At 32.2% G+C, this 13,215-nt stretch overlaps 1 protein-coding gene across 1 annotated transcript in view; it reads right to left on the reverse strand.

Annotated features, from left to right (window-relative positions):
* Nucleotides 1-13,215, reverse strand: part of LOC139500291 (uncharacterized) — a 94,403-nt gene that overhangs the window by 51,021 nt on the left and 30,167 nt on the right. Inside the window, exons 31-41 of the mRNA XM_071289033.1 lie at nucleotides 12,591-12,751; nucleotides 12,133-12,303; nucleotides 10,513-10,765; nucleotides 9,893-10,062; nucleotides 9,219-9,395; nucleotides 6,236-6,494; nucleotides 5,511-5,671; nucleotides 4,541-4,711; nucleotides 3,900-4,152; nucleotides 2,100-2,263; nucleotides 161-340 (exon numbers count right to left, since the gene is read on the reverse strand). Coding sequence (XP_071145134.1) covers nucleotides 161-340; nucleotides 2,100-2,263; nucleotides 3,900-4,152; nucleotides 4,541-4,711; nucleotides 5,511-5,671; nucleotides 6,236-6,494; nucleotides 9,219-9,395; nucleotides 9,893-10,062; nucleotides 10,513-10,765; nucleotides 12,133-12,303; nucleotides 12,591-12,751 — 2,120 coding nt within the window. The remainder of the gene's footprint in view (nucleotides 1-160; nucleotides 341-2,099; nucleotides 2,264-3,899; nucleotides 4,153-4,540; nucleotides 4,712-5,510; nucleotides 5,672-6,235; nucleotides 6,495-9,218; nucleotides 9,396-9,892; nucleotides 10,063-10,512; nucleotides 10,766-12,132; nucleotides 12,304-12,590; nucleotides 12,752-13,215) is intronic.

The raw sequence follows: 13,215 nt of genomic DNA on the forward strand, positions 1-13,215 counted from the left end.
TGGTCAAGAATGCAATAACTAACATTTTTGGCACTTAAAAAATGGTTGTATTTTGGACAGGATGAAAGGAGTTTATATATTTTTTTAAACTGCATAATTCCATCTGCATTTTAGCAAAGAAGAACAGATATATCTATCTAAAAGAACCAATATTCATTACCTGTACTCCAACCTTGGTACTGAAGAGCAAATATAGAGCTTGGATCTTGTCTACTGCATTCCTTCTTTTTAAGAAAAGGGGCTACTCCAAGGGTATCCAACAACACCAATATTGCACTTGTAGAAAGCTTTTCAGACGTGTCTATATTCATTTCAGTATACCATGTTGAAATTGACCAGTCTAAAAAATAGAAAATAGAACTCATTATAACTAGAGGCTCTTAAGAGCCTGTGTCGCTCACCTTGGTCTATGTGCATATTAAACAAAGGAAACAGATGGATTCATGACAAAATTGTGTTTAGGTGATGGTGATGTGTTTGTAGATCATACTTTACTGATCATTCTTGCTACTTACAATTTTCTCTATCTGTAATGAACTTGGCCCTTTAGTTACAGAGGAAAACATTTAGTAAAAACTTACCAAAATTTACCAAATTAATGAAAATTGTTAAAAATTGACTATAAAGGGCAATAACTCCTTAAGGGGTCAACTGACTGACCATTTTGGTCATGTTGACTTATTTGTAGATCTTAATTTGCTGAACATTATTGCTGTTTACAGTTTATCTCTATCTATAATAGTATTCAAGATAATAACCAAAAATGGCTAAATTTCTTTAAAAATTACCAATTGGGGGGCAGCAACCCAACAACCAGTTGTCCAATTCATCTGAAAATTTCAGGGCAGATAGATATTAACTACATTAACAAGTTAATCCCTTGTAAGATTTGCTTTAAATGCTTTGGTTTCAGAGTTATAAGCCAAAATATACATTTTACCCCTATGTTCTATTTTTAGCCATGGTGGCCATCTTGGTTGGTTGGCCCGGTCACCACACACTTTTTTTTAAACTAGATACCCTGATAATGATTGTGGCCAAGTTTGGTTAAATTTGGTCCAGTAGTTTCAGAGGAGAAGATTATTGTAAAAGATTACAAAAATTTACGAAAAATTGGTAAAAAATGACTATTAAGGGCAATAACTCCTTAAGGGGTCAACTGACCATTTTGATCATGTTGACTTATTTGTAGATCTTACTCTGCTGAAAATGACAAAATTACCTTAAAATTACCAATTCAGGGGCAGCAACCACAACAAACCATTGTCCAATTCATCTGAAAAATTCAGGGCAGATACATCTTGACTTAATAAATTTTTTAACCCCATGTCAGATTTGCTCTAAATGCTTTGGTTTCAGAGTTATAAGCCAAAATATACATTTTACCCCTATCTTCTATTTTTAGCCATGACGGCCATCTTGGTTGGTTTGGCGGGTCACCAGACACAATTTTTAAACTAGATACCCTAATGATGATTGTGGCCAAGTTTAGTTAAATTTGGCCCAGTAGTTTCAGAGGAGAAGATTTTTGTAAAAGTTATTGACGCCGGACGCCAAGCGGCAAGTGATGAGAAAAGTTCACTTGGCCCTTTGGGCCAGGTGAGCTAAAAATGAAAATAAAAGCAGAACAAGAGTACAACATAAAATGTTGGGTTTTTAAACATTTCTTAGAGGAGTGAGTGCTTGAACATTTTTATTTCTTTAAATAGCAAAGCAACATGGCATATTTGTTGAAAAATATTCAAATTAAACAAATTAAACATGAGAAAGCCTGAAAATACCAGACAAATGGGTGATTAAATTAATTAAAATGAGCAACTTCTGTACTTCAAAAGTCTTTCTGTGCTGGGGCCTTTTATAGCTGTCTTTATGGTATGAACTTTTCTATTTTTGAAATCTGTATGATGGCATATAATTGCTTACTTTCACTCACACTCACTCATCCTCTTCGTGCCTGTCAGCACATAAGGCCTCAACCATTATTGGCCACATTTGCCTGTCTTTTGCCTACTTTCACTTCATGTTAACTCTGGTGGATAGCTGTCTCCTTGGCAATCATACAGTATCTCCTGAATTTTATATTGTTAAAATATACTTACTTGAATCTAAAAACCCTTTGCTCATGTGACAATGGACCATTGGTAATTCAGTGTTAGAAAATATTGTAGCCTCGAAAGCACATGGACCTCCATCATTGAGGCAAACTTTAAATTCCATATCTATGTAATATAGTGACATACCAGGGAAGTCTGTAATTTTGTATCTGCAAAAATTATTATATTTTCAACTTAGTAAGTAATAAAACTTTGGCAATGAACAGGATCTTTGAAACAATAAACTAATTACAGTATGAAATATGTTAATGTAGAAATTTATGGAATATGTTGCATGATCTAAATCATTATGAACAATGTTTTGAAAATAGAAAAAGACAGATTAAGAATTAACTAGATATCATTGAGATGGGAGCCATCTCTGTGGGCCCCGCTGTCAATAACGTGGGGTAAATAAGTTGTATGGATAATCTGATATGAAGCATTATTTGAAGTTATTACATAGTCTCATGTGTGATTTTGATCTAAGATTTTAAGTTAAAACTGATAAATATTCTCATCTTACTTTCATAGTATAATAGTGATATGACTGCATGATGTGAACTCATTGATTACTACTCTAAGGTGACTTCTGGATATATGGATTGATGTTTGAACAATATGTTTAAAGGTGCTGCCCAATTGATATTTGTCACATATTTTTAGAATTATGCCTTCAATATATTATTTTCCACCAAGTATAAAGTATGAAATATTAATGGTTCTCGAGAGGTAGAGCGGACACAATTTGTTAAGAACAACGAACAGATGGACAGACCAACAGACTTATCTTAGACCTAGGATGCATACATTATGACACATTCTCTTGTGTTGGTTAATATATATGTTAAGTTGAAAATGTTTGTCAGGTATAAAGTATGAAATAATAACAGCTGTCCTCTCAAAATATAATGTGGATCAAATTTGTTAGCGATGGACAGACCAGCAGACAGACAGACCTTTGACCTAGGAAGTGGTACATATATCATGACACACCCTCTGGTGTTGGTTAAAATAGATGTCAAGTATAATATTTGAAATCATAACTGTTTTCAAGATATAGAGCGGACACAATCTTCACCACAGGACACAGGGTTGTCAACTGAAACCAAAGTTTTTTTGACGTTGACCTTTGACCTAGGAAGTTGTACATACATCATGACACGCCCTCTGGTGGTGGTTAAAATGTATGACAAGTATATACTTTGAAATCATAACGATTATCTAGATATGGAGCGGACACGATCTTCACCACAGGACACAGGATTGTCAACTCGAAACCAAAGTTTTTGACCTTGACCTTTGACCTAGGAAGTTGTACATACATGATGACACGCCCTCTGGTGGTGGTTTAAATGGATGTCAAGTATAAACTTTGAAATCATAATGGTTATCTAGATATGGAGCGGACACGATCTTCACCACAGGACACGGGGTTGTCAACTGAAACCAAAGTTTTTGACATTGTTTTGATGGAAAGACCTTCAATTGTTCTCTGAACAATTGGTTTTTAATTTTAATTTTAGTTTCTTGTGTACAATTTGGAAATTAGTATGGCGTTCATTATCACTGGACTAGTATATATTTGTTTAGGGGCCAGCTGAGGGACGCCTCTGGGTGCGGGAATTTCTCGCTACATTGAAGACCTGTTGGTGACCCTCTGCTGTTGTTTTTTATTTGGTCGGGTTGTTGTCTCTTTGACACATTCCTCATTTCCATTCTCAATTTTATAGAAGGATTTTTTCTTTAACATCAATTTAAATGTGATTGATTTCTCGTAATTTTACATTTAAGGTATTAACTTACTCAAGTCTGATCATGTTTCCTAGTGATATAGTCTTCCATGTATTGAAAGTGTAATCAAACAAAGATTCATTGATGACAAGTTTCTCAATTACAATACTCAGTTTGTAGGCACAAGCATCCAATAACACATGTGTTTCAAATGTTCTTTGTAGGAGAGGTACCATCATACAGCATTGTAGTCCTGTACAGTAATTTGATAAATGACAGCTTACATAGTCTGGTAAGTGAGGAAGGGATATATTTTCTGAGCAAGCTAAAATGACATAATCAAAGCATATAGAAAATTTGAAATACATGTACTGAAATAAACTACACAGATTTTTTTAATTAACAATTAATGAATGATTAATTAATTATTGAATAAACAGGTGATTGAGTGAGTACTACACATTATAATAATTTATTATTATTTTTTTTATTACCATGTCTTCTTGAAGGCCGAACTGTATGTCTGATTAAAGAAAGTTTAAACATTACCAATTTCCAATAATCATGTATGGCAAAGTTATAGTTGAAACCAGGAAATCAAGCACCCCTATAAATTTCTCTTGAGCAAATAATTTTTATACATGTAGATTATGATAAAATGATTTTCAAGATGTTATTTTGGACCCTATTCAGTCTCAATTAATATCTTATACCTAAAGTATTCCATCCAAAACTTTTAGGATTATTTGTGGACTGTATACATCCAGGATCCTTCAAGTATCCAGACATTCCCAACTGATGAAATAATAAGTCAACTGTGTACTCTGGTAATGTTTTTGAAATAACTACATCTTGTTTTTCCAACCAGTGTGTTAAAGAAAAATCTGAAATCAAAAGAACAAGAATTTAGTTTTAATTTACAAATTAAATTATACAACATTAAAAACAAAAGCATTTTCATCAATAAAACCCCACATGCATTAAATATTAAGGACCTTCAGTAAACTCAGTTGTCAATATATATGTGTTCCACCTCACTAGAGTTCCCCTAGAAACTTTGTTATCAATGCCATAACATCTGTTCCTGTTGGAAGAAACATATTTGTTTTTTTTTTTGTAAATATTTATATGCTAGTTTCTTGCTTGAATTGTTTCACATTTTTTTTTGTGTAAGGGCCCTTAATAGTCATATATATAGTATAGGATCTTCTCATCATTATTCAAGACTTATTGGTCTGATCCTGGCTTAAGTGCTTTAGCCCAATGCATTTCAACTCTGGTGGATATATGTCTAATTTGCAATCATACCACATCTCCTCATTTTTATTTGTGGACAAAGTTTCAAATTGCTGTCAGCATGAACTCATGGTAAACTTCCGTAAGCAAACTTTAACCTGACACAGAACATACAAACAGACAGACATGCTGACCAGTAAAATAACACCCTCTACTATCATAGATAGGCATGTTATAAAAAAAAAAAAATGGAGACAAGAAATATCTGAACATTTGTGATAAAATGGTTCATCCATTGTAGCCTAAAAGAACAATAAAAATTAGAACAATGCTTACATAATAGTACAAAATCGATTACTCATTCAATATAAATCTGAAAAACATACTTCTATTTATGTAAAAATTATAATGGGAGAACATTTTGTAAAACTAATGAACATAAATCACCTTTAACAGGAAATCCTTGACTAAAGTCACAAAGAGGTTTTGGTAGTTTTGTATCCCTGAGTATTGTTTGTTGAAAGATACATCCAGATGACTCTAAACATAAACTCATGTTGACATTGGCAACAAATACTCTTTCACTTGGGAAATCATAAATCTGGTAACTAAAATAACAAGAAATAAAGTTTTAATATTACAATACAGCTGAGACAAACCTGCTGTCACAAAATCCTTTTAATTTGGTCAATTCAATAACATAAAAAGTTCTTGTTATTCATAAACTAAAAGTTATAAGTTATATGATATCGCTGTTAAAAGTCAAAATGAAGATTTCATGTAAAAGAGAGGTGACTGCTAACTGCATTAGGCAGGTGACAGTTAAGGCAGGTTTGACTGTATATAGATATAGTAATATAAAATTGTATATGAATCAAAAGCAGTATGTTATACATGTTTTGTATTTTCATGTCTGCACCTTTTAAGGCTGACAATACAGTATGGGTTTTTTCTCATTGTTGAACGCTGTATGGTTGCTAAAAAATGTCTGTGTCCATCTCATTTGATAATTGTCTCAAAGCAATTATTCCTTATCTCCTCATTTTTATAAAGTCTCCAACAATTAGATTCATCACATGTTAACCATTGTTTACTGAAATTGTTGAAGACAATTGGCATACAGGCATACTCGAATGCATCTTTTAAAATAATAATAAACGGAAATCACTTACTTTATCTTAAGGAGACCCATAAAAGAGAAGGTGTGAATTGTTCCAAATTCAATGTTCAATATTGATATTGTTCTGTTTAGGTTTTCAACTCCAACTGTGAATCTGTTATTGCATATATCCAAATTCAAATAAAAATTCAGAGAGAGACCAAGTTTCTGTACATCCATGCAACAATCAACTCCCATACAGCTGTTTGTGATATGACATGATAGTCTTGACTGCAGCGATGGCAAATCCATGATTGCTCCGGCTTCACATCCTGAAATAAAAGTAATCATGATTATAAAGACAGAAAAAAACATAAGAAGAATAAGTAATGTATAGTTTTTGTTTCTTTCATAATGTTTCAAACCTTTTTTAGAAACTCATTGCAAACAATTCATATCCGACACAAAAAGTTTTTGCTGGCTCTGTAGCTTCAGTGATGAAAAAGGGACTTGCAAGACAGTAATTAACCTCATTTAAATCGCACTGCCATATGTATTCATGCAACCTTAAATTTGACCCTTAGCTAAGTTACCCATATGCTCAGTTATTAAAAATAATGATCTGGGATCACTGCTAAATCCTTGCTAAAGTTTTATTTTGAAAATAAGAAACTTATAAGAAATTAACCTCAAAATAAAAGGGCCTATGTTGATTGTTTCTCAGATCAGAAGCAACTGATTTTGCACTCCCTCATTCTGGTTATGAGTCTGCTATATATGCATGAGCATGTATGTTAGATTTTTCTGAAAAGCTTAAAGATATTGATTCGACACAAAATAACTGTTACTTCATTTGAGTTTTAGACAATTGAATGCCCAAAATTGGTGAATTATACAAAGAAAGCAATGGTGCAATCAATTAGTGGTTTGATGAATTGGTTACTTTAAATTCAGAAATTATTGCGAGGTTTTTAAAATTGCGAAATATGCAGAGTTGGAAACGCAATAATTTAAACTGGCATTTTGAAATATTTTATATGAATTAAACAGGATTTATCTCAAAATAGTAAAAATTAAAATCGCATTTAAGTCTAAACAGACAAAATCGCAAAAATAAATGCATGCAATAATTTCTGAATTTACAGTATTACTTTACACCTCAACAGCACAAAAAGGCTCTATTGCATCGAAATTATATACCATAAAAGACCAAAAAAGAAATGCAAAGTAATGACAAAAGCTCATTGAGTACTATGGAAAGTAATGGTTTAAAAAATTTAGGCTTAAATTAAAATATTGTTTGTTTGCAGTTTACCGACCGACCCTTGAAAATCCTCCCGACTGTGAAAATTTTATTGCTTTATATTTGAAGAAATTTTTTTTAATACTTCTATTGACCCGATCCGGAACTTTGGGTCCTTTCCGGAAATGATTTAAAGTCTGGGTCAATTACGCATTTCAAGTTTGGTTTTTCTTAGCTTCCTGTCAAGCGTTCATGTGACCATTTAATGATAAAGCACATGGAAATTGTTTACAGATATCCATGAAGTCACGGAGGAGTACTTTACGCTGTCGTCTCGTGTCAATTTTAAGACAAATAACAAACAAAAAAGTTTATTAGTAAACTGTTTATACAGATTCAGGCACATGTAATGATGTGTGATGATATCATTGACGATGATGCAGCGGATATTCATAACTGACACGATAACCATTCTGTCTCAAACAAATGAATCCGAGTCTGTTCGCGCCCATTCACGTTCGCGCCCTTTTACTTTCGCGCCCTACACGTTCGCGCCCAATTTTTATTGGTTTTGTGTTTGATAACTGTATTGGGCACGAACGGACCTGATACCCAAACAAATCGGGTACAGAATCTGTGAAGCCTGACTTTATGGAACCAATTTCAGTGGTTAAATAATTCGACAGCAGCTTGAAGTATGGCATATTTTCTACAAATCGTTGTGAAGACGACAAAGATGAAACCACTCCTCCGTGACTTAAATCTTCATGGATATCTGTAAACACGCCTGTATGGAGGAAGGGCTCATTTGAAATGTTAATGGATATAGATCATGCCAAATCAATAAGAAGCAACCCTAACTACACAAAGATGTAGAGAAAATGAATGGTTAGCTTGAAAAATAAATATACTCTCTCTATATTAAATCTATCTTCGATTGCAATGAGTATGCTCCTTTAGGATAAGGGGGGCTGCCCCACTCATTGCAATTATTTTCTTTCTTACAATATTAAATATACCCAAACTGTGTGGCCTGTGTGAATTCAATTAAAACATGTCCTTAGGAGCTATGCTGCCAATTTTTTTTATGCATTAAAAACATTTCAGTACAGGCCATTTACTTTTAATGGGGTGCTATGGATTTCACCCCAAACTTTAGATTTCTTTGGTTTTCATTAAAGCCTGGCAAAAATATAACCTTATCACATATAATTAAATATTGTTAGAAATATGAAAACAGTCGAATGTCTTAATACTTTTTTTTCAAGTTGCCTTTTTTTTCAATTGAGGAAGATTCAATGGTTATTTTTTTTTTTATTAAAAATACCCTCTTTAATACATTGTCTTATAAATCTTTAATATCTACATTTTTCTGATGAAAATACTCTACTCATGAAAACATTCTAGTCAAGAAGCATACATGTCTGAATATATTTCTTTAAAACAGTTCTAGTCATAATGACATTCCTTGTTTATAAGTGTTACAGTATCTAATAATTATACCATATTTTATGTCATAAAGTGGATAATGACACTATGTTAAAGTTTCAGTTTTGGTTAAAAAGTTTTTTATCTGAAAATGACTGTTCATTTGATATTGGTTATCAGCATGTCCAGTGTTTGTTGTTTTAAAATGTTTTTTTTTTTTTTCTTCACAAGAAACTTGGTTTAGTGTAACTGCCTGTTTAAACTGTATTTTGGCTGATAAAATAAAATATTTTTCCTACCTACCGACCCTTCAGTCTGAAGGTACAGTCGGAAAACTGAAACAAACATATTTTTAAGGTTGGCCTTAAATCTAATAAAAACATACCATTACTGATATTCCATCCATTTTGTGTGATGTTAAAATACGATGCTCTGTTACATTGTGGGTCCTTTAGATATGGCCCTAGTCTCATTTCTTCCATTAATTGTGCTACCATATATTCATCTAGTGTTGCATTGTTGTCATATGTGTTATCAGATAGCCACTTATTCAAGGAGAATCCTAAAATTTAACTCAGTATATTATCTAGAGCATCAATTTTTCTCTTAGACAACAATGAAACCTAGGCTGCTTTGTTTTTCCTAATGTTTTTCTTTTCAAAATTGTTGCATCTCCCAATCAAACTGAATGTACATTATTCTTAACATTTCTGATATTTTTCTTTTCCAAAGCAGATGCTAGCTAAGCATTTTTGTGAATAATTTAAACTAGTTTTAACATTGCCAACCAATCAACTTTTTTAATTATCAAATTTTGAAAGCATCATCTTAATGTAATATAACAACTACAAAATTAACTATACTGCAATATTTTCCACAATTAGATTTGTAGTTGCTATAAGCATTTAAACCAATACTTTGCTTTCTTTCGGCAAAAGAAATTCTGTTACCATTATCCTAGTGAACCAAAGATAAAAAATGTTCTGTTACCATTAATCATTATACAAATTATACAAATTTGTGACTAAAATACTTAAAAGTAAAGAACTTATTCCACACCTGGAATATAAAATCCTTCATCCCAGTTGCACGATGGCTTTGGAAATTTCTGTTTATCAAAGATGCTTATATTCCAGATACAGTCATTTGGGTGTGTATATTCCAAACACAGCTCAAACTTCAAGTCAACAATATACATCCTGTCCTCTGCTAGATCAAAAACTTTGTACCTTCAAGGAACATGTATCGTTATAAAATAACCGTTTACAAAAAACTATAAGCATAATAATAATATGAAGGCGTGCTGAAGTTTTATCTCCTAGTTCTATTCTTGGAGCTTAATTCTTTAGTGAAAAAAATTATGCAATAAAACTGTTGGAAACATGCACAAAACTGTCCAACAACAAAAATAGCTAAACTTACAAAAAATTGCTTAGCATACTATAATAAAATGATATTTCTCAATAGCTGGCATGATGAAATGTTTGGCTTGCTAAATTAGCATTAACTAATTAATACGGTAAAAGTCTTTTTGATAAAAGATGACTGAGGAATGAAATTAAACATAGGTAAATAAACCCCAAAAAACTGAGGTCAAAAGATAACATTCTTTCTTTTTGCTAGTAGAGTTTGATCATTCTAAACACATGAACTAAAAAAATCCATACAATTGAACTTACTTTAATTTGATTCCTCCTTGTAAAGAGAATGTCTCCTCTTCTCCCCATACATATGTCAAAAGGGACTTTTTAACATGCAATGCCTCTATTGCAATTTCAATTTCATACACACATGGATCTAGTGAAATGTTTACACTAATGGTTTTATTGATAGGTGTAACATCAATGCAACACTGAGCAGCCATGCAGGATTCAGGAATATGACAAGATACGTCTAATGGTAAATTTGGCAAATCAACTAACTTTGAACAATCTAAAACAAATAATTTTATTTAAATGAAAAAATATTAAATCATTGGGCTAGAAGTAAGCATGTCTGACTCATACCTGTCAACTGACCCGTATTCTGCAGTGTGACCTGAGATTTCACAATTCTGAGGGATCACCTTGGACACCAGACGGGTCATTGAATAACCCTGGAATTTCGAAAATGACCCGTTTTCACTTGTATTTCTTAGCCTTGAGATTGATTCCATAAGTAATATTCCTTTAAAATACCGGCAAATTCGTAATTCTTCAATGAACAGGAAGTTCATCTAGCTGTGTAAACTGTCAAATTAAGTGACCCATTAAGTGCATGGCTTCACTTGACAGCTTTGGTGTCAAACACACTGTTAATTAACACCAATTACCTTAGCTTTAGGTCATAAATAAATTGCACGTACTGTTGTTTTACAAACATATTTCAACTAGAGTTACTTCCCCTCTTTTGTCACCATTCAAAAGAGGCTCTTCAAAATTATTCCTTATATTTACGTTTTTTTGGTAAAAAAGATTAAATTTCAAAAAAATAAAATTCAAATACATATTGAAATATAGCTTTTCGTTATTTTTATCCCTTTATACAATTTTTAAAAAGAAGTTGAAAATTATTTTGATCATCTATACTTCCTTTAACTGTATTACTATATTTAATTATAGTCTAATTTCAATGAAAGATTATGATAGTGTGTTTAAGGCTGAATAGCCAGTTTCGAACATTTTAAAATTACTTTTGATAAATACATCCTGATATTTGATGTTTGAGGTTGAATTACATCATCACAATAAGTAAAGAACATAAGACTGTGTTACACAAATTTATCAAAATCTATTAAAAGTGCAATGGAATAATAATAATTTCTTAATAAGATTAAAATTACTTAACCAAGTGAACATGTATTGATGTTTTGGTAACTTTGATTTAAATTATAAGAAAAATGTACCCTAAATACTGAAATTCAGCATCGAAATAGTTTGTACGCATTATGACCTGAGATTTGATTCTTCAATGCAGGTCATGACCTGCATTTTCATAATCACAGGTTGACAGGTATGGTCTGTCTGACTGAGATAAGAAAGTATGATTGAGAGAAGCAGGTCTGACCAAGGGTTGTTTCCTTGTACAAACAAATCTATACAAAAAAATATTAATCTTAAATCTCTGCTTTACTATTTCAATTATCCCTTTTATGTAAGACAAATGGTAGTATTCTGCAAATACTCCTTAGTTGATTATTTACAATAGAATTAGGGTATCTTAAACAGCACACTGGTTTTATTTGGTTTGAAATCTAGATAATTCCTTTTGAGTACAGTTTTATAACTGAAAAGTGGATTTAAAAAGAAAAGTTGACTCACTGTTTGTTAAGGAATTGTGCTTAGAAAATGGGAATGTGGTTCTAGTGCAGGATGATGAAAGTAGAAACTCTTCAATTCCAAGTTTGGTCAAGATGTTTTCAATGACTGGTGCTGGTAATACATCTGTTATTATCTCTGGTGTCTGCTTAAACAATGATGTCAGGGAAACATCTACAAACAAACAATTAAATGAAAAGTATTAAAACATTTTCCACCATAGTGTATCCAATGATTTCTTGACATTAATTTTCAAAAGTATTACTATTTTTTTTTTTTTTTTTTTTTTAAGGTATTTCTTAACAATAACCAAATCCTGAATTTGTATTGTATCTTCTATTTTCATCAAATCATAAACATTAATATATGTTGTCAAACATAGGGTATTATTGTATATCATTATACTGTTATGTGCAAATTGTAGCATGTTTATTAGAAGGGCAAATACAAAGAGATATTACCTTGTGGGTAACCAGTTCCCCAGTCACAATACACTTTTGGCAATTGTGTATCCTTTAAAACATGAACAGTTGTCAAACAGTCTTTGGAAGTTTCAAAACAAAGACTGATATTCAAATTGATCTGGAACTTTTTCTCAGAGACAAGATCTTCCACTATGTACCTAGAGGGAAAAAACAAATGAAGTCACACTAAATTTTCTCATCTACTTAATTGATCATAATTGAATTTATGCTGGAAGTCTTAAAGAAGTAACTAACACTACAATTATTTCATAAACAAGAATGTGTCCATCATACAGGGATGCCCCACTCGCCTTAGCATTTTCTATGTTCAGTGGACCGTGAAATTGGGGTCTAAACTTTAATTTGGAATTAAAATTAGAAAGATCATATCACAAGGAACATTTGTACTAACTTAAATTTCAAGTTGATGTATCAAAAACTTTAACCTGAAGTGGGACGAACGAACGAACGGACAAACAGACCAATGAACGGATGAACAAATGAACAGACGGACAAGTGGACCCACAGACCAGAAAACATAATGCTCGCTACTTTCGTAGGTGGGGCATATAAATAAAAGGACAATGTACCAGTGTGGTCTTCACAAGGCCAATTATGATAA

This window comes from Mytilus edulis, chromosome 13 (genome assembly GCF_963676685.1).
Source record: "Mytilus edulis chromosome 13, xbMytEdul2.2, whole genome shotgun sequence".
Classification (NCBI taxonomy): domain Eukaryota; kingdom Metazoa; phylum Mollusca; class Bivalvia; order Mytilida; family Mytilidae; genus Mytilus; species Mytilus edulis.